Below are 22,353 nucleotides of genomic sequence, written 5' to 3' on the forward strand. Positions count from 1 at the left end.
CAATACAACTGCCATACATATGCACAAATACAGTGCATGAGAATGTGCACATGCACACACACACAAACACGCACAAACACACATCTCTGAGGATCTGGCCCTGTCTGCCCCCTCTAACTTGGCTGTAGAGAGTCCATCTCTCCCCGCTCCCACCCTCTTCTCCCTCTCCTCCGTGCCCTGTGCACTGACCCTGAGCGGATGAGCAGCCCGTCTGCGCTAATGCCTCGCTGTCGCGTCAAACACCAAGAAAAACTTTACTACACGAGACAGGAGAGAGGAGGCTTAGAGGGACAGAGGGAGGCTGAAAAAGGGAGAAAATCAAAGAGCGAGGGGAAATTGCATTCAGAGAAGGAGCTGAGGAGGCTAACGTAAGTGGACAGAAATTTTGAAGAAAGAGAATTGGATTATTTATATCTCATGATAGTTTTTTTCATTGTGAGAAAATTATTATGCATGATAAACCATCACTGAAGACCAGAGGCAAGATTAGGTGAGTGCCTCTTGTTTTGAGTGTCCAACAGGTATTGGTTAGGGTTACTTAGCTATCGGGAGAAAGAAAAAACATCCATGATATTCCCATTTCTTTTACTAATAAGAACCCAAATGTGGTGTGAATTCATGTGCAGCCATCCTGAGTCAATACTCAGGTGGAGAGCAGAATCAGCTTTTGCTGCAGTTTGGCAGCAGGTCTTTTGAATTTTGCGTGTACATGGTTTGAAGGTTTAGATGCAGAAGTGTCTGTGAACGTCACTTTTTAAGGATTTCCAGAGATTTCCAACCTCTGGTGTTTAGCTCTATCCATCCTACCATCAGCTCAGCTCTGACCAGCTTTCCTGTGTCTGCTGAGAAAAATCATCTGCTCAGCTTGATGCTGCCACCACCACGTTTCATCTTGAGGGGGGAGGGTTGTAGTGATAAGTGATAAGTAGCACTTTATACACAGACCAAAGAGATATATGTCTTGGTCTCTGCTGACCAGAGCATCTTCTTGTACATGTCCACTGTGTCCACCTCCATGGCTTGTAACAAACTGAAAAAAGGTTTTCCGGTTTCTAGGCTTCAACGTCTTTTTTTTTCTTGCCACTCAAGTGCTTTTGACAAGTGCCACAGATAAGTTTTACCATCGGGGCTGTGGATCTCTGCAGCTCTTTCAGAGTTAACATGAATCTCTTGGCAAATTTGATGATTAATGTTTTTTGATGGGATGTTCAAAGCTTGTTGCTTAAAATAGTCTGAATTACTTTTACGCTACGTTAACTTTATAAAAAGTTTTGAACACACATGCACCATTCTCCTTCCAGCTCTGTTATGTCTCAAGTCATCATCTTCTTTGTCTTCCACACAAAATCTCCCCACAAAAACCACTAAAGATTGAGGTTGTGAATAGTGTAGATGATGTTTCCTTTAAACCACTAATTGTAATAGCTTTTTTCCATACCATTCTCTCTTTATGAAAGATTTTACAGCCGTTTTTCCTTATTCCTCTCTTCCCTCCTCCTGCTTCCTCTTAGTTAGTGCTGGGTAAGTGGAGGGAAAGTGAATGGGATTGATGGTGTTAGTATCTGAGCTGCTTGTGATGATGATAAATGTGTGTGTGCAGACATCAGGAGGAGGGTGCTTGTGTGTGTGTGTGTGTGTGTGTGTGTGTGTGTGCGTGTGTGTGCGTGTGTGTGTGTGTGTATGTGATGATGATGAATGGAGGGTGCCCTCTCCTCACACTCCCAATGTCTACGGCACGCAAACATAGAGAAATGATTTGGGGCGACACACTGTCATGTAGTCTAATGCAGTTATATATCCCATCCACCTACTGACAGAAGGAGGAGGCGGTGGAGGAAACAATAGAATAGAGAGTCGCTAAATGAATAGATGCCAGAGGATGGGAAACAAGGAAGGAAGAAGCAAATGGAAGAGACACATCTTGAATGAGCCGCTGAAAGAGCAACATCCCAATGCTGCTACAGACATTTTTGGGTCCTGTGAGTTTTTAGATTAATAGAAATTTGTAGATCTCTGCACACAATTAACTGCTAGAGAGATAAGAACGATGATGATGGCATATTGGTGACTGTAATGACACAGAGAGGAGTGAGATACTGATAAGAGGACATTTTTCTGTGTCTTAACAGGTCGAGACCTGGCCAGCACAACTCTGCCGGGCTACCCTCCTCATGTGCCCCCAACTGGACAGGGCAGCTACTCCACTCCCTCTCTCACGGGCATGGTGCCGGGTGGGTATGCACACAAACATGCAAAAAAATATCACTTGTTTTACCTAGAGTAAACAAATTCACCCCAAAAGTTACCACATGGCAAAAAAAGGTCCGGGAAATAAAATGTCCACTTACAGAGGAGCATCTACAGGTTAGGGGAGATGACAGGGTAAGAGAATCTAACAGGATGACACTGAGTAATAAACACAGGACAGTACTGGTTTGCTTTCTGGATTGGGGCAAAAATTACCAAGGCACTGACAAAACCTTAAACTTGACAAAGGTCAAACCTTAAGTCAATGTTTTACCATAAACATCCATCTATCCTCTATATCCACTTACGTGGGGTCAGGTACATATCCTGTTGCAGTCGATGAGGCTGCAAGCACTTTACACCCTGAATGGGTCACCTGTCCACCCATGAGTGCATGAGTGCACACACTGACAACAAGGACAATTTAGAATGACGAGTCGACCGAATGCTTAGACAGAGGACCAGGATTTAAATCTGCAGGATCATTTGCACAGAAAGCTTCCATGCAAGTTAACTCAAGGCACTCAAGGTACAGATACTGCTGTGGAAAAAAACTAATTATTATCTCAAAAACTAACAAAACATACCCAGATTAGCGATGGACTTATTCTGAAGTCCCTATTAAGAAGAGCTTCATCTATTAAAGAATAATTAACAGCATCTGGATTTTTAGGTGGGACCTTGTTGTCAAATGTGACTGGTGTTCAGTCTGGAGGCCGGCTGAATTTTTCAGACATTGCTTTTGAGCCGTAGCACGCTTTCACACCACAGCTGCACAGTCGTCTTGAAATGGACCTGATTTTATTTCTTTGGATGGTCCACAACATTTAGGGAGAAGGGATAGCTGGTGCAGACCAAACAAATGCACTCTGGACTCTGAGAAATAATCAGTTTTCTTGAATCTTGCTGCCATTTGCTTATTGTTATTAAGCAAACAGCCAATCCAGCAAGAGTGTGATCTGAATACTTCTCTTTTCATCTACGTGGCTACATCAAGATGTCAAATTCTCTCTTTCCTAGCAGTCTTTTTCTGTACATAGAGTACCATGCTGGATAGTTTGCTGCCTTGCATGCTGCTCATACTGGCAAGTTTCTTCTGATATTTTGCAGTTGTTGCAATCATATGATGCTTTAAAAGGTGCAAAAAACTAAACAAATGTGCAGTATTTTTCGACATTCCCTGCCAAGTTTAACTGAGTCTGTCGGATTATCCCAGTGTGAAAACATTCGGTTTTTGCAGGGTTTGCAGTTCTCCTTTTGCAGAACGAGTTTCTACTGTACAGGAAGTACTGGTGTCATGTTGGGGATGTACTTAGTCCAAAAGCATGACGCTATAACAAGCCGCTATGTGATCCTTTACCTGGTAGTATGAAAGGCATGTTATATGTTTTAAGTTCTCAACAAAAACAAACTCAAATATTGAATCTGACTTCCTTTAAAGTGATTCTGTTATCTTACAGCAGATCCATAAACATGAGTTGAGTTTCTATAGTGTATGCATTGTGTGTGTGTGTGTGTATGTGTCGGAAGAGCATACACGGGAGTGCCACTTCCTCTTCCTTTTCTGTCTGCCGTGGCTGACAGTGGTCCCGGAGGGTGGCATTTGTGCTCGTATACCTGTGTAAGCTGTGTGTTGGAGGCTCTATATGTGTGTGTTTTTCTCTGTGTATCATTAGAAAGCAGCCACAGTAGCACAGCTGTCCCTCCTCAACATTAGTAATTTGTTTTTAATGAGAATCGCCAGTGACCCACGACTAATTCATTCATTCCCTTCCACTCCGCCTTCCACTGCACTTTTGTGTTTCAATCCTGGAACGCTGTTCTTCTTCTCTCTTTTCTCGACACTCACACCAGGAGCGGTGGTGTGAGTGGTCCACAGCAGTTAAAGATACTGCTGTGGAAATATGGAAACACAAGGCCCAAAACAATGTTGTTTGCACGCTGTTGTCTCTGTGTATTCCCAGCCATTCACACACACACACATACACACATATCCATGAATTGATGTACACACTGAGTCTCAGTGGACATGTAGGAACAGCACGTCTAAAGATGGGTAACCCTGTCGCCCTGTCCCACTGTGCTGTCCTCGGCTTTGACAGGATATTTGAGTGTGTGTTTGGGCTGGTGCGTGCCGTTGTTTGTGTGTTTGTTTTTGACAGTGTCTGTGTGTGCGACCTTGACACCGAGCTACACCAGGGAGACCCCTGAGCTTTCTTCCCTACTCCTCTCTACCCTCCGTCTCGCGTCTGCTAAACAACCTGACACATCGCCGTCACCGCGGCGATGACAAGGGAGAGGATGTTCGCGCCCGGGGGTGCCATGGAGACCACATCCTGAGACCCCCACCTGACAGACGCAACTAAATGTACACTCGCAAAAAGGAAAACGTGCGCGCACGAAAACACACTGCTAACGTCGCCGTTGAAGTTTCTCTTCAGTGAATTTTTAAAAGCCGACTCCATGAGCTGGCTAGAAGTGTTGAAAGAGATAATCTAGGAACTTTGACTTGCCAGCTTTGCTTTATCTCAGCACTCCTCTGCCAAATTATCCTCCTTTTTGTTCACTCTGTCTAATATCATACCTTCATTAAGCAAGCAACTCTCTTCTGCTGTTCCCCTTCCCGCTCCGTCTCTCTGTCTCCTTCTCTCTGCAGCAGGGGTGCTGACACTCGGAGGGGGTGTAGGAAAGCACTGAGGCAGAACCGACAGAACGAGAGGCAGGGAAGAGGAATGGGTTGGAGGGGGTGAGAGGGAGGCAGAACGGAGGGAGGGGGCATCAGGGTCTGTGACTGTCAGCTATGGGAGAGGGATCCCCTGGGAGGAGGGATGGTTCAGGAGGAAAAAAAATAAAAGAAAGAGCAAAAGACTGAGAAAAGGAGAGTAAGTCAACAGAGAAATGGGGGGAAGAAGTAGAGGAGAATGTTGTTTTGATGTGAAGGGTGACGGGTGGTCTGTACTCAGGCGGACCAGAGGAGAAAGGAGAAAAATAAAGATAAAAGATTGGAAGGAGGCGAGGGAGGAGAAGACATGAGGAAGAGTAGACCCCAGACAGTGAGTAGTAAATGAGGGAGAAAAGCTAACCTATCATCCACTGGGTGGAAGGACCACTGCAGTCTGACTGAGCTCTCCAACTCAGACACATTCAACTAGTCTGAGTGTGTTAGGAAGACAGGATAGAGGTTAATGTTCAGTGTGTATGAGAAATAACTAAACTAAACAAAAATTAATATAAAAAAGTTAGGATGAGCTATAAACCATAATAAATCATGCCAAGGAAATGATCTAAACATAACAAATGTGAAATTAAAGCTTAGCTAAAATAGTTTAAACTAAATTGGTTAAACTAACTTAAACTAATAAAACTAAATACCTTAAACTACATGATGTATTAAACTAAACTAAAACAGGCTAAACCAGTATAACATAAGACAAAATAATTAAACAAAGCTAAGTTAAAGACGTGGAACACCGTAGTTATTGTGTTCAGTTCCTTGTTGTTTCTCAACATACTGTGTTTTCTGTTTGTGCTTTCTTTCAGGGGGAGATTTTTCTGGAAGTCCATATTCCCACCCACAGTATTCCACGTACAATGAATCATGGAGATTTCCAAACCCTAGCCTATTAGGTTGGTATATCACAAATATTTATATGCAAATATGAATAAATGTGCTACTGATTGTCATTTAATTTTGCCAAAACCCTTGTTCCGATGGCTACATAGCTTCCCTTTACTGTCTCTTACACTGAAGTGGATTGTAAAATTTTTTTGCAATATTCTTCATATAAAAGGATGAAGAGAAGTGAGGAACTGGGGACAGCAGGTTATAGAAAGTGGGTTTTATGATAGAATTGTAAACTGAATTTGTAATCAAAAAAGCTGCCAAGAGGCCGCTGGTGATTCAGAAGTATCTGTAGAGATCTGGTCTCAGGTGGTGAAATCTGTAATCAATTGTCATAAGAAATCCTGAAGAAGTCCCCTTTGCAGTTTGCAACAAGTCATGCAGGTGACACAGCGAACATATGGAAGAAGTTGATCTGCTTGGATGAGACCAAACTAGAGCAATGTGTGGTAGAAAACTTAAAATACACATCAGCCTGAGCAAACCATCCACACGGTTAAGATGACGAAGACATGCAGAGTCCTTCCCACCTTCTCCTTTCCTCTCATCAATTTTCCTGCTTCCCTCCATCCCTCTGCAGTGTTTCAGCAGGACTATGGGTCTCTCCTGGGGACGGAGATCGGCTGCTCGTCCAGTCTCTTCACCAGTCAGGCAGGACAAATGCAAGGTAGGTGGAAAGAGAGGGAGTAAAAGAGAAAAGTCACTTCATAAGCAAGCAGTTGATGAGAAGCAAATTCAGTGGAGTAAACCAATGGAAGAATGTGTGGAGAACGAGAGATTCAGGTTTGGAGACGCCAAAGCTGGAGAAAAAGAACGAAATGCCAAAATGAGTAAATCTCCTGTTTTAAAAGTAAAACCAGGGGAGAGAGTTTCTAAAATCTAGAGTGGGACTAAAGAGTTTGTCAGTTCGACTTAATGCCTCACTTCCCCAAAGACGCTCCCGAGATTACCTGTGGACAGACACAACCTGTCGGCGTTCAGCTGCTCTGATTGATGGAAGGGACAGAGACAGGTGTGTGTATTAAGGTGAGAGGGAGAGGGTTTCTGTGTGTGCTCTTGGGGTTATGGTATTGAATTGACCTCCTCCCTGGAGAGAGAATAGACTCAAGGGATCAGTGGTGGTAGAGCTGTACTTGGCGTGTCAACTTGGACTGTCACTTGGACGGTGAGAGGAGTATCTCTGTGAGGGGGGAGGAGGGGAGTCGCCGAGAGAGAAAGAAAGTCAAGCCCAATCTATTGGTTGTACGTGAAAGAGAGACTATTTTTTCTGCCATTAGCCTCATCAGCTCATGTCATCTCTTGCCTGCCTTTCACTGCTCCGCTCCGCGCTGAAATATAATCTTAGCAGAAAATTGAAGCCGCTCATTTCACATTTACACTGCATTTAAAAAGAGAATTCAGATTTATTACAGAGCGAGTCATATTTTTGTCATTTTAACCATCATTCCTATCTGTAATAGAAATGACTCTGTCCAACGTAATTACTGAGATTCATGAGCATGATGACATTGTGACCGAAATCCGGGGTGGGGGGGAGAAATGAGCTGGAGATGGTGAAAAAAGGTTTAAGGTATTACAATATATATGTTTTCTTGTAAAATTCTTGATTTATGACCATAATTTAAATCAGAATTATTGTAACAAACATCATAAAAGTATAAAACAATCCCAGTATCTGCACTTAGTTTGGAGACATGTAGCACGCCTTCATTTCCTGTTTTGATGCAGTGGATGTTAATAAAGCTCCTTTGTTTCTCTGCAGTCATTTACGGTAAAAGGAGGCAATGGTTCAGCATTAGCCACTTTTGAAATAAAGATGAATTCAACAACTAAAAGTAAATTAATCTTTCTGAAGAATTAGAAGAATTTATTCTAAATACATTCATTCAGTTGGAGGAAAAATCCCACTTGAAGAGAAATTATTTTAAAAAATTAAATGAAATAGGACAACATCTCTTCTAAATGCCCTGGAAAGCTTGACTAAGTGTACAGCATTGTGAATTCTTTGAAATACAGGGATCTGTTAATATTAAAGATCTGTTAATAATAAAGATCTGTTAATAATAAGGATCTGTTAATAATAATACCTTTGCACTGAACAAGAGATCTTTCAGCAAGACAGGTTATTTAAAACACAGGGGCAAATTAAAAATTATTCTTTTTTGTTTTACATTATAAGTTACATGCAGTTTGAGGATTTTGTCAGTAGATGTCACTATATTATGTCACTATATCACACAAACCGATTACTAATAGATAAGAAAAAAAGATAAATTATGAAAATAAATTACTTTTTTGCTTTTTGATCAGTATAAATTCATAGTGAAAAAGTGAGTACACCCCATTTAAATTGTATTATTTTGTTTAATAATGTCTTTGTAGAATCTGTTGTGAAGACCAGATCAGTTATTCAAGAAAAATCTTAGAACTGACATATAATTGAGGCTTAATTTTCTTTTTACTACGATTAACTTTTTACACTGCCAATGTACGAGCTTGTTTTTCTCTTTACTGATATTTGTGAATTGCTGCTGAGTCAAAAAGGAAATTTGTGCATTATTTCTTTATTTTGAACCCACACTTTTCCACTTCATCCCAGCCTCCTTTCCTTTTATACCCAGAAACAACCATTTTGTACCAGTTCATTTCTATTGGTAGTCAAATGTTCTGATGTCTTGACGAGATAAATAATGATAAAAATTATTAAATTTCACACTTAATCTTATTTTATTGTATATATCTTATATTTTAGCTTCTGAAAAAGTATTGTGGTTCTCATTCCTTTTTATGCAAGTCAGATCTTGTGCAAAGTGCATGAAAAACGATAAAAAGCTGCACGAAAATGGCGAAGAAGCAAATTGAACAGCATTTGTTGCGAATATATACAAATTTAAAAAGAGAAAATTGGTTCATCTGCATTGCGAAACAACACACTGTATCCTGAAGAAGCATTTTACGTTAAATTACAAATATATATCTGTATATTATATCAAACTTTGAATGAAATGTTATGTAGTTTCTTCTTAAATTTTGAGTTATTCATGTTTCAGACAGTTGAAAGAAATGTAACGTCTGTGTTTCTGTGCAGGATCACCGTATTATTACAGTGCAACGTCACGGGGAGCAGGCCCTGCTGCCACTGCAACAGCCTCCGCCTACGATCGCCACTGACCCCTCCAGAAAGAAGAGAAGGATGGAGAGCAGGAAGACCAGGGAGGAATAAATGGATAGCACCAGCACCGTTCAGTAAAAACCTGCCTGTATGAGCAAGGACTGAGGCAAGAAGGAGTTTTTCAGATCTTTTGACATCAGTGATGTTTGCTTTTTATTTGATTCCAAACCAACAAACACACACCTTGGCTTCAAAACAGTACTGCCTGGTTGTACATTACTGTACAAATACAGAAAACATTTTATTAAATGTACCGTCACAAATTTGGACCCTCCTACATTATGTTCAGACTTTTTTTTTCTTCCATTCATGAAACCCAAGAAGTTAAGCTAGTTGTTTTGCTTCGAGACTGCTATATATTTGAACAAATCAGAGCAAATCCCTTCTTAGACAGTACTTTTTATGACTTGACATCAATCAATTTTCTATGCCATGCTGCAGTGGAGTGAAGACAATCCAATCCTCATAAATCTGAAAGACCAAAATCCTCCATGAGTTTATTCTACTTTGTTTTCTGTGGCTTCAACACAACTGATCTAGAAACACAATGTTAAATGAGTAACATCTTTTTATGGCAGAAGTTTACCATCCCTCTATCTCTACTTTTTGTTATTTTAATTGAGCCTTTTATACCAGCTGAGCACAAGGAAGTAAGTGTGTGGCAATAGTATTTATACCCTTTTCTGTTACGTTACAACCACAAACAGTGAAGGAAAAGAAAATTACTTTTTGTTTTGTTTTTTACTGATAAGCATCCTCATAGGTTGTAATGTAAAAAAAATAAAAAAAAATAAAAAGTTCAAGGGGTATCAATACTTTGCCCTGTAAAGAAAGTTTGGCCAGGAGGCTGGAGTTAGTGTCCCAAAGTGGCATTTTATTTTTAGCTTTCTGGTTGTAAGACTCAGTAAAAACGTATCAAATGTGCAGCCTGATTAGCTCATCATCACCTATAATCACTGTTTAATGGTGGGGTTTGGCAGACATCAGCACTATTACCTAATAAAACCTGCATCCTCACAACATGGTTATATTTAGAGAACTGGCCGAACGATGCCAAAGATGGCAAGCACTCACTTGCTTGGAAATTGTTTGACTGGTAAACCAGAAGCATTTCTTAGCTTTCCCACATTCATACACTGAACGTGCAGACAGGTTAGAATCAAACTTGCTTGTGAAGGCACTGCAGAGATCTTAATAGATTTAAAACCTAAAGTTTTAATAACCTCTGACCTCTTTCTTTTCCTGACATAAATGCCAATGTTTTACCCAGTTTTGATCTGGTCGAAAGGAGAATGCTGAGTGATTGTTTTATTGTTTGCAATATTTCAGATAACCAGGTGAAAAATTAGTCTGTTTTCTAAGTTTCAGGCTGTCTCATTTTATCCATGCCTTCAGATCCATGCTTGAATTTAAGTGGTGCAAATGACATCAGACAGCTACAGTGTTTACCCTTTACAGATGTCTTCTGCTTCTTTCTTTCTAAACGACAAATGTATTTATTGAGGAGAAGAAAGCCATCAAAACCAGCTTCGCAATTTAATTTAACCCCCGTTTAATTTTACATTTACTGTGATGTAACAAATTGGTTTTGGTTCAGTTTAATCAGCCAAATCTCTGGACCTGTAAAATCAGGAAATCGGACATTCTCCAATCACACCTCAATGTAAAGCAAAAGTAACAGCTAAGAGACAAAGCTATTGACAACTCTCAGTCTGACCAGAGCCACAACATAATTTTATAAGTCTTTCGGACAGTTGACAAATTCAGAAAACATCCAACACTTATGAACTTTCGCAGGAGTGGACAGCCTTCTAAAATTACTCACAAGTTCATCCATAACCATAAGGTCCCCCCAAAAAACCAGAACAATTTCTGCAGGCCTGGCTTGCCTCAGTAAGAGTCAGTGGTGAAATTGTAATAAAAAAAAAAAAAACCCAAAGGCCGGCGAGGCATCTTGATTTTTCCTGGGAATTTAGGGGAACATTTTCTGGACTGGTTTGAAGAAAAGTGGAAACTGTCTCTGAGGATTTCTGTGTCTGTACTTAAATCAGATGAGAAAATGTTTGATGATATGAAACATTAAGGTGTGACACCATAGCAGAAGCATAAGACATCTGCAAAGAGGCAAATATTTTCTCATAGCACTATACATGAATTTCAGTAAAGCACAACCTAAAATCTGAGCCCTCCACTATATGAACTGTTCAAATAAACCAAAAGCTTTTCCACCTATTGTTCTCACTGTACATTAAGGTGCTATCCTACCTCCCCAGCAAAGATTTTGTAGTCCTGTTCAAGAGCTATTTATCATGGAGGAGACACAGAGTAATATATTCAGAGGCTTTTCTGCGCTGCACTCCTGGGGGAGAGTAAACACTTGTTGTGATTTATGATCGTGTCATGTGCTAGAATAGTGATAATATGATGTGGATGACGATGCAGTTAATAATGAAATCTGAAAAACCTTCAGTAACAATAAGACGTCTCTGTTTATAAATGTGATCAAACTGAGATTTTCCTGTTTATAGTTTGTTGCCTGGCACCAATAGACAGAGGTGTCTCCTGCAAATGTTCGGATCAAGAACCAGAAATCAACCCTTGTTTTCTCTCTCTCTGGTTCTCCTGTGCTGTCGATTACTTTTTTTTAAAACTCCCCAAAGATGGCTCCCCCTTGTGGATTGGCTGACAAAAGCACAAAGAGACTCAAATCACTGTTTTTATCGAGTTCTTCTCCCCTTCTTTCTGACTGCTTGTGTTGTTTGAGATACTGAAAGAATTCCTATAAAGCTTTGTTTTTATGAAAAAATCCGTGAAAGGTTTCTCCTTTTCTTTCAAGTTGACTTTGCTTTATTCCCTACATCACTTCTGCGCTGCGACAATTGCTTGACACCAGGGTTGAGGCCTTACCCATCACGTTTAGAATAGGATAGACTTGCCTTCTGGCGTTGATCTGAAATCAGTGTGTTGTTCTTCACACATGTCAGAGGGCGAGGGCAACATCTTCCTTGTTCGCAAGATTTAAAGAAATCAGTGAAACAGAAAACCATTTTATTTATTCCCGTTCAAATTTCAGAGTACAAGTTTTACTCATGAAAACAGCAAACAGCTGAAAGCCACTCGCTGTGGTTTTGGCTGTTATCTGCAAGTGTTTACAAAATCCTTGGTTTCCTTTCTTTATCATGGTTGGCTCGCTATAGTTCATCATTGCTGCTGTGCAGTTTTAGTAAACACCAAATCTGCAGTGGGGAACAAAACAGAGGTTTACGAACCTCTGCTAAGCAAGATCATTTTAAAATTTGACCTTTTCTTTGATCTTTTTGTTTTAAATAGTATTAGATTTGATCATTTTACATTTGTAAAAGTTCTGGATCTACATCGCTAAAGAAGAGTTCTGTGGCAGCGGACTAGCTGACCTGCTGGCCCACATCTCAGCTATTGGCTTTCCTTTTTTCTGTCTTTTTCTCTCAGTTCTTCTGAGGCATTACTGAACCACACCAGCTGAAAACAAGGACAGTGCCTTTGGTTTTATATATGTCGACATCCCCCTTACTGAACGTGAGACGCTAACACTAAAATTGGCCTCACCGTCTCTTATATCTATTAAAATACTCTGGACATCTGCATTTGTAAATTCAAACAAACCTCTTGACAGCGACATAAAGCTTCACCTTCCACGCCTACAACTGATCTACCACAGTCTGAGTCCTAGATGAGGGAAATGAATGTGTGTTTTCAATCACAGACCTGCTAAACGTCATTCTCTTTTACCATCTCTAGAAATACATGGCAGCGTATTGCTCAGAAAAATGTTAATTGCTTATTTAATTGTCAGTATTTTAACCGCTTTCACTCCTGACTTAAAACTTAATGTTCCCTTGTCTGTTTTGATAAAGTTGCCAAGATGTGCACTTTTGTAAACATCAGGCAGCTGTCTTGATGTAGACCTGAGAGCAGATCAATCAGTGACTCAATAGCTGTATCAGCTGCACTCCGCTTACTTTTACACTAGAACGTTCAGAAGCTGTCAATGTAACCCACAAAGATGAAGTTATCTCATATTAAATGCCTTTTTTATATATCTTAACAGCTTAAAGAAATATTTAAGTCAGCTAAAGTCTTTACTAGCAAAACTCTAATTTCTTCAGATGTCAATCAGCATCAAATCACTTCACAAAAAGTCTGTCGTCTTAATGATCCTAATGAAAACAATCAGAAACTGTGAACAAGCCTTTAACATTCAACCCAGACTGTTTCAAATGAAATATTTATGTATTGTATGTAAAATGAGGGCAGGTCACCCCAAATACTGTAGAATGCTGTTTTGCAAGAGGAGAACAAATACTAATATTGTGCAGATTTGTACAATGGCGTAGGAACACAATGTAAACTTATCAAGAGTTATAATATTTCTATGAATATTTCCTTATAGACAGAGGGTTTGACCTGGATCTGTGACTGAAATGTTCACATTCAAGAAATGCTGAATAAAACATTAGAAATGGATGCCACACAGGTAAAAACACCCGCTTCTTTTCAGATACAAATCTAACCCACACAAAAGATGCAACCCAGCCAGTTAATCAAAAATATTTACATTCACACGTTTATGGGGCGACGGCTTCAAACAAGCTAAACTTGGCGCCTGTTTCCTTTTGCGTTAACAGGATTATTTGTTAACTCTGCGTCTCATAGTGAAACAGCGTCTCCTGCCACAGCTTTGACCCAACGGGTTCACATGGGGAGAGAAAGGATTGTCTCTGACCAGCAGTGGTTTCGATTTGCAGCTGTGACATTGACTGGGAGACTTGTCATTGCGGGTGGTAGTGTCTGTAGAAAGCGTGGCGGGCAGAGGCCACACACACGCACGCACACATGCTTATAGAAATATTAGTATAGACGCACTCTCTCCCTCCCTTTGTCCTCTGCAAAGTGGTGATCGCCCCTCCTCTTGTTCCCCTGCGTTCCCCAGGGGAGCCCAAACCTGCTGTGCCATCACAAGCTCGTCCCGTTTCTCCTCTCCCTGCCCCCCCCCCCAATTCCTCGGCCCTAATCTCATCATATCTCATGCGCTCATCTTCCTCACTTCACTTCTCTGCTGTCCTCCTGTAGGACTGCCACACCACCAGGATAAGGTATCACAGAACTGTGTGGTGATTTCAAGCATGCGAGCTTTCTTAAAAAGTTCTCCTTGTTTCATCAGACAGCTCTGTTAAAAATCTGAGCAATCTTTTAGATCAGATCTTCCCCCTTGCAGTGCTATAAAAAATAATTTCCTCCTTTACAGATTTCCTGTTTCTGCTTTTCATTTATTTATTTTTTGACGTACTTATATTTCAGATCATAAAAAGATGACGTCAATTAAAACAAAAAGTAGTTTAATTATTAATGGAGGAGAAAAAAAAGCAATCCAAAATGGCAAAACCTCAGAACTGGTTTCACCATACCTTCAAGCGTTTGGGATATCTGACACTGAGTTTTTTACATCTCAGTGGAGGAAGCATAGCCCACTAATCTCTGTTCTAATTCAGCCCCATTGGTGGGTTTTCCAACATAAACACATTGTTAAAGTACGCACCACTTCATACTAACTAGACTCTTTGGCAAGTAAAGTTTGTTTGGATAGAAGTTGGCTTTTGGGGTTCTTTTAGCCGACTTCCTGTTGGCTTTCAGGTTCTGTTTAAGCATTTGAGCTTGGCTAGTGAAAGGACAAAAAATGTGGCTAAAACGATTAACTTGTGATTTAACAAAAAACTTCTTTTTATTTTTATTCAAGTTATGTTTGTATAAAAAAATTCTTGAAATATTTAAGTGTGACGAAAAAGCAAAAACAGTCTAAATCTGTAAGGGGTCTAATACTTTTTTACATCTCTGTAAGAGGGTTAAAAAAAAAGAAAACATTCAAAACCTGCTTCAGATCAAACAAACAAAAATCCAGCCCTGAATTCAGTCTTCTCTAAAATAGATAACATCCGTTATTTTGAATCCAGCTCCAAGTCAAATCAGAGGCAGAAATAAATGCAAATCAGGTTGTTGTTTTTTTTTTGTTTTTTTTAAATTATGATTTTCCACCAAGTGTGCACTGCTCGACTGTATCTCAATATGAATCCCAAACCAGAGGGGAATTCAGCATCACATCTTGACAGCAATTAGTGGCACAATCTGTTCCATGCTTGCTGATATAACTAGGCTTCAGACAGATCTCATGCTGAAGCGTTACAGAGTTCCCTACATCTTTATATTATTCAACTGTGGAAGAGAACTAATGCGCACGAATCAGCCTACAAAAACCTGACTTAAGCAGCTGTTTCAATCAAAAGAAGAAATAGATACATGAGTTCTCACCTTACTGTGGCCTTGTGTGTAACAATCTGGAGTTCTTTTAATATTATGTTGATTTTGTGTGTATGCTTGTGTGCGTATGTGTGTGTGTGTGTGTGTGTGTGTGTGTCCATGGCTTCCTATTTAGGCTGTTGAGGAGATATTTCTATCTGTGTTTTTGGCTAAAAATAATAATAAAAAAGTATGAACAAAAAACACAGGAATACAGAAATACATTGTGATGCAAAGACATACAAGGAATAAATTTGGTTTGAATATTTTCCTTTCTTCAAAATACAAACACAACTAAAAGAAAACATATCCGTTAACATTCACCAAAGCCTGTGATGCCTGTTTTAAATATTCGATTCTTGTACAAAAACATATAAAAGGGCAGAAAAGACTTACAGATACATAAAATGAAGTATTGCCTTTGAATATTCTGGAGGGGATGGTTTGAAAAAAAAGTGAAATGCTTCTTTATGAAAATGTGTATGTTTTTTATTCAATTTTCTAGTAGTTGCAAACAAATCTTGGTGTTTTTTCTCTCTGTGTGTCGTGTGTTGTCTTAATATTTGAATGTATTTTACTGCAGTGCGACTTTGCCAAAGATATCATATCACTTGATTTCTCTTCAACAACCCTCGTTTTACTTTTTGCCCCCGACTAGTAATTGGTTTTATCCCGAAAGCCGGAAATAAATGGTGACTTTGTTAAAAGGCTTATATTTTCTATTTTCATGGTTATATTATGGTTATTTAATTTCCTGGCTTTGATTTTTACTGTGAAATTTTGAATTACAGTCTGCTTGATGCATCTCTTCATACTCAGTCTGTGTACCTGTCCATCTGTCCACCAGAGTGACTGTTTGTTGGTGAATTATTCCATTTATGTATCAGTAATGTGAAACTGAGAAGTAACTATTTGTAAATATTTGCCATAATTTTATTGGTCCTTCAGAATAAAAATAATTTTTTGGAAGTTAAATGCTCTGAGAGAGTTATTTGATCAACATTTAGGCGTTTACTTAAATGTTGGTTCTTTTCTTTGCAACACACAACAGTGAACAGTTGATCTCTTTCCCTCCTTTTTGTCACCTCACAAATCAGAGTGAGTTTAGCCTCCCGGTGCTGCAGTCTTGGCTGTTGGCCGAGTCTTTGAGAGGCGCTGTGTGTGTGTGTGTGTGTCTGTGCTTCGGAGAGAAGGAAGTGGGAGAGGGGTGATAATAGGACACAAGCCACGACATGGCAACAACACGCCGCACACACAGAAAACAGCACATCCCCAGCTTGAGACATAGGCGCTGCTGTCCGCAGATTGGGTGTCTGCCCAGATCACTGAAACAGAAACAACTCCTGTGTGTGTGTGTGTGTGACTTTACTTTGGTTCTTTGCCAACAAACGGATGCCCTGTAAAAGTGTGGAAGAATGCATCACAGGGTGGAGGATTAACACTGAAGACGACCTTTTAACTTTATCTGTATTCCAACCATCAAGGTTATACCAACCAGGAAAAAAAAAAACAAAAAGCTTAATAGTCCTTGTTGTTGTCTCTGGCATATATGTGGTTCGTTTTTGTCATCTTTTACAACAGCAATCAATACTTGGGAAGCTCCAAACAAATAAAATGTTCTTAAGCTCATCTTAAGTTGTTAAGTAATGATTTCATTCTGAATTTGTTTTTATGGGGGGGGAAGGTTCATCAAGAGGAAAAAAGCAACAATGTGGGAGGTTGTGTGTTTGTTTTTTTTAACTATATTTGAACAGACAGAAATGTTATAGCAATATTGACAATATCACTTAATTCAACTATTGCAATTGAGCAATACAAACTGAAGAAACCGTCTTCTAAAATAGCTAATCTTACAGGCATATCAGATCAGGAGCACAGCATTCTAACATCTTCAATTCAAAGAAAATTTAGTCTGTTTAAACCTCACACATTTAGTTCATCGACGCGGTGAAGAGTGTCAGCTCCTCTTATCCTCCTGCTGATGACCAGAACAGGTACAACTTCGGGCTCTGCCCTGTGAGCCGTCAGTTGCAGGTCCAGATCTCCGGCTTGCCCTCCAGTGGAGACCAGCAGCTCCTGAACAGAGAGAAGAATGACCACGCCTCAACAATGCAGATTCCTGACAAAAGAAAGACGGAGGCTTCAGAGACGGGTAGATGGCTACAAGAAGATTCTCAGTTTAATTATTTAATTCTAGCTACCAGTGGAACAGGTTTCGTAATTTTACTCTATCTGGAACATGATATTTTTTTTATGAAAATGCTTTGAGTAGAACAAAGATTAGAAATGTAAAACTAAGATTTTAAAGAATCATAGTAAGAAAAGGATGCTTTCACTTGTTTGGCAGCAACAACCTAAAGTTGTCATCGTCTGCAGGAGTTTATCACTTAAATCATAGTGGAAGAATGTGATGCTGTTCTTATTGATACCATTGCTTTAGTTCATGAAGGTTTTCAGATATTTATGTTCAGCTCTCTTTATTTTCCATAGAAACATTACAATCAACCTGCAGCCTGAGCCATGACAGATGTGCCCATGTTTTTTAGAGAGAATCGTCCTCAGTGGTTTGTCCAAATATTCACAAACAATGTCAGTGTGAGCTGGTGTATCATTTGTCATATAAATCGTCTCACTAATTTGGAACTTGTTTAAAGCAGTAGGACACCCTCTGCTCTCTGTGCGCTCCTGTTGTAGGTTCAGATTACATAACCGCTAACACCTTTTACCTCTTCTCCTCCTTTCATCTCCCCCCTCACATGGCTTCCCATGAAACAGCCAAAGACAGACAACAGCGGTACTTATGGAGGCCAAGAAGTCATGCAAATTAACGTCAGTCAGCGTCTGTATATTTTGGCCCTCCTGAGCCCCTGTAGGGAGGAGGTACGGGTCCAACTCAGTATAATTGGGCTTGAGATGATTAGCGAAGAGGACCTCATGCAGGAGAGAAAATGGGAAGAGATGCTGACGATGTATTAGGTGCAAGAGAAAAAGAGATATAAATTAAGCAGAAAGAATCCGACAAATAACTGAGAGGAAAAGGAACAAAGAGTGAAATGAGACGACATATTCATGACTTTCTTTGCATTTGCAGTTCTGCAAAATCTTTGCTTTCTTTTCCTACTTAACACTTTGGATGTTCAACCAAACTAAATATCTTACAAGATTTTGATAATCAGTTTTATGATGGGTATAATTTTCATGTGTTTTCTTCATTCTATAATCATGGTGCTCATTATGCTTTTTTTTGCAGATCTGTGAAACACAACAGAAACTCAGAAAATGTGATGAAATACACAGGAAAAACTACATCCTGAGCAGACAATGGACACAGCAAATTGAACTCCAATATAAATAAGTTGGTCTTTAAAATAAATAATTGCACATAAATATGCACGATGGGTAACATAGAGTGCATTTATGACTGTATTGAAGTCACACTTGCAATAAATTGCATGTAAAATTCATGAACAAAAAAAATGTATTAAAATCAGATATATCCGTTTCAAATGTTATATCCAGTTGCTTTCAAAAGTATTCACACACCTTGAAACTCTTAATATTTTTAAGTGTTAGGTAAAAATATATAGTCATCAATAGGTCTTCATTGTTATCTGCAACTTGCATTAATAAATAAAACCATAAATCAAAAATATATACAAATTTGTGGTTGTAAAATGTATCAAAATCTGAAAAAAGTAAAATGTATCCAAACTTTTGACATTTTATTTAATTGATAGCTTCCTTCCCTCTACGCTGACCTGTCAACTTGACATGATGTGGCACAATCTAATCTCTCTTGATAAAATTAACCTGCTTTATCATTGATAGTTAATAAGGCCATAAATCAGAAATGTGAACACTAAGTAATTTGTATTGTAAAAGAATTAGGATTATCCAACCATGTAGCCAGTTTGTAATATACTGATTCTGTTAAAAATAAGCCAGGAAGGCAATCTTGGTGTACAGCATAAATTATAAAAATGTAGTTTGCCAATGCAACAACAGGCTAATTTCTATTAATTCACTGTGGTGTGCAAATAAAAGATGCAAACAAATAAATCCCCACAAACATTTGCAACCTGAGCAACTGGCCTAGCCAAGTTAACAACTTTGTAAGTGGTCGAATGGAGCCAGTTAAAGTGGTTCAGGCTCAGGATACTTCTTAGGTGCCTCCCTTTTGAGGTTCTCTGGGTTTATCCCACTGGAATGAAACCCCAGGGCAGACATATAAAACACTGGAGGGACTGTAAACCCCTTCTGGAAACAACTGAACCTGTTGTTTTAATAGATGAAAGTGATAAAGGAACCTTTAATTTGTGAAAGTATCTCTATTTTTTTTTCTTTACTATTTTGTCTTCCAATAGTGTGTTTTATGACTCTGCAAGTGATGCAGGTATTTTGAAAATCCATTCACATGGCAAGCACACACACAGTCAAGTTGCCAGCAGATCTAATAAAGTGAAAATCTCTGACACACATAAAGCAAAAGAAATCTGGTTTGACCTTTTCACAGAAGGCCTTTGAACCTCCCACAATGAACCTCTACATGTTTCTCATTGTCCTTTCCGTCACAATCCGTGTTCATGATCACTCTGTCTTACACAATTCACAGAGCTACAAAACAGTTGTACTAATGAGCAGGGCATGATCAAAGTGCTTGTGTTGAGGTTCTCTGAGCAGTCTGAAGTGACGACACGGGTTTCCATGTTTTTGCTGCTCGGCCCATCACTCAAAGCCCTTCACTCACAGATATTGCATGCTACAAATGTCAGATCTTGGTTTGTGTGTATGTATGTGTGTGTGAATGGATGTCGGACCATTGACAGGCATGGAAGCAGCTTGTTGAACTAATAGCCTAACTAATGTGTCGACATTCCCCCTCCTTCTCCACCCTCAACAAAAAACTGACATCGCTACTGTATGCTGAAAGACGAGGGAGGGAGGAGGAGAGGGATGAAACGGGAGAAAAAAGAGGATGGAAGTGGCTTGACAAGCGGCAGACCCCATCGCCCTCTGGTCTGACTCTGTCTATCTCCCCTTTGCTCCCAAAGGGTTTGTCTCTAAGGATAGTGCTATGATGAATAGGCCTGTCTAGGCTAACACAGAGGAGACCAATTAGAGAAAGAAAGAAGAAAAAGAGGAAGAACAGAAAAACAAGGAGAGAAACTGAAGCAAGGCTAGGAGACTGAACGGGAAAAAAGAGGAAGCAGACACATGGAGGAGATGGGATTCAGGAGAACTTAACACACTGTATGCTGGGAGAATTGCTGTCCATGTGTCCAGGGGCCTCGGTGGGAGAGCTGTCAGAGCTGAGGGAGTAGATGGGTGAGAGAGTCCAGCCTCCTAAGTCTTAACCTCCTTTGTCTCTGCAAGAGAGTCTCTGACAGCACAGATGCACAAGAAGGACCGTTCACTGATGTTCTGAGTTTCTTCTCCCTCCCTCCTTCATTCCACCTTTTACATAAAGACTTAGAAAACAACTGCTATATCTCACAATTAACTAAGACTCCTAGCTCAACAAATAACTTTGTTTTATTACTTTCATTGTGAAGAGGAAAAGAAGAAATGGTAATAAACCTTCTGAAAAATTAGACAAAATATCTGCTGCTTATTTGATTGGGAAAACAGTGTTTGAATCGTTCTTGGTCGACCCCTCCCCTGAAGCCATCTTTGCCATTAGAAACTATTGGGTCTCTAATGGCAAAAGTTAAAACAAAATAAGATAAAATAAAATAATAATAGCCATCAGGATCACTGGAGTACTCAAACCCCTCCACCACGTTAAGGTGACGATTCCCCGGAGGGGTCCTCGGCGAACCCCATCAAATCAGTCATAAAACCAATTTGATGACATCCCCCATCCTGAGCAAGCACATGGCGACAGTGGAGAGGAAATCTCAGTTTGAGCTGAGAGAAACCTCCAGCAGAACCGGACTCAGGACGGGCAGCCGTCTGCCTCGACTGGCCGAAGAAAAAGATGATAGAAAAGAGACACAAACACAATGCCTGGGTCCTGCGGAAACACAAAACACAAAGTTAGCAACAATATTGATATATGATGGGTGTGTAAGTGACAAGATGCAAAATTGAACTCAATTGTGCATGATAAGGATAGGAAGAAATCCAGTAGCAGAGCAGCACACTGTGGAGGCCAGGAGGCGTGGAGAGAGGGACAGCAAGGAAGAAACAGCCAGCTCCAGATCCACAGCACCATAACCTGTACATAGACAAAGCAAAAAACACAAACACAGGACAACAAACACAACTCAGGCAACACCCTCCAGGACCCAGAATTATTAACAACCAGAGTAGACAAACACCCTTTGTCTACTCCACCCTTCCGCCCCTCGGCGGAAGGGCAGAGGGGCGGAAGGGTGGCAGGGTGGAGGGGCGGAAGGGTGGAAGGGTGGAGGGGTGGAAGGGTGGAAGGGCGGAGCGACGGAGGGGCGGAGGGGTGGAATGGTGGAGGAGTGGAGCAGCAGAAGGGGCTGAAGGGTGGAAGAGAGGCCCTTCCTCCACCCCTCCTCCCTTCTGCCGCTCCACCCTTCTGCCCTTCCACCCCTCCTCCCTTCCACCCTTCCGCCCCTCGGCTGCTCCACTCCTCCACCCTTCAATCCCCTCCGCCGCTCCACCCCATCCACCCCTCGGCCCCTCATCCCTTCCACCCTTCCGCCGAGGGGCGGAGGGGCGGAAGGGCGGAGGGGCGGAAGGGTGGAGGGGTGGAAAGGTGGAGGGGTGGAAGGGAGGAGGGGCGGAGTTATAGTTATTTGGAGGGGTGGAAGGGTGGAGGGGTGAAGCTGCGGAGGGGCAGAAGGGTGGAGGGGCAGAAGGGAGGAGGGGTGAAGGGTGGAAGGGCAGAGGGGCAGAGCGGCAGAGGGGCGGAAGGGAGGAGGGGTGAAGGGTGGAAGGGCGGAGGGGCAGAGCGGCAGAAGGGCGGAAGGGTGTAGGGGTGGAAGGGTGGAGGGGTGGAAGGGTGGAAGGC

General features: G+C 40.7%; 1 protein-coding gene across 1 annotated transcript in view; it reads left to right on the forward strand.

The window, feature by feature from the left end:
* The window catches only part of pax5 (paired box 5), a 62,187-nt gene extending 45,841 nt beyond the window's left edge, over nt 1–16,346 (forward strand). The window contains exons 8-11 of the mRNA XM_014980900.2: nt 2,130–2,231; nt 5,788–5,874; nt 6,450–6,536; nt 8,958–16,346. Coding sequence (XP_014836386.1) covers nt 2,130–2,231; nt 5,788–5,874; nt 6,450–6,536; nt 8,958–9,040 — 359 coding nt within the window. The 3' untranslated portion in view covers nt 9,041–16,346. The remainder of the gene's footprint in view (nt 1–2,129; nt 2,232–5,787; nt 5,875–6,449; nt 6,537–8,957) is intronic.
* The last annotated feature ends 6,007 nt before the right edge of the window (nt 16,347–22,353 follow it).

The sequence above is a fragment of the Poecilia mexicana genome, unplaced genomic scaffold (assembly GCF_051168715.1).
Source record: "Poecilia mexicana isolate PSO_F unplaced genomic scaffold, ASM5116871v1 scaffold_1, whole genome shotgun sequence".
NCBI classification, from domain to species: domain Eukaryota; kingdom Metazoa; phylum Chordata; class Actinopteri; order Cyprinodontiformes; family Poeciliidae; genus Poecilia; species Poecilia mexicana.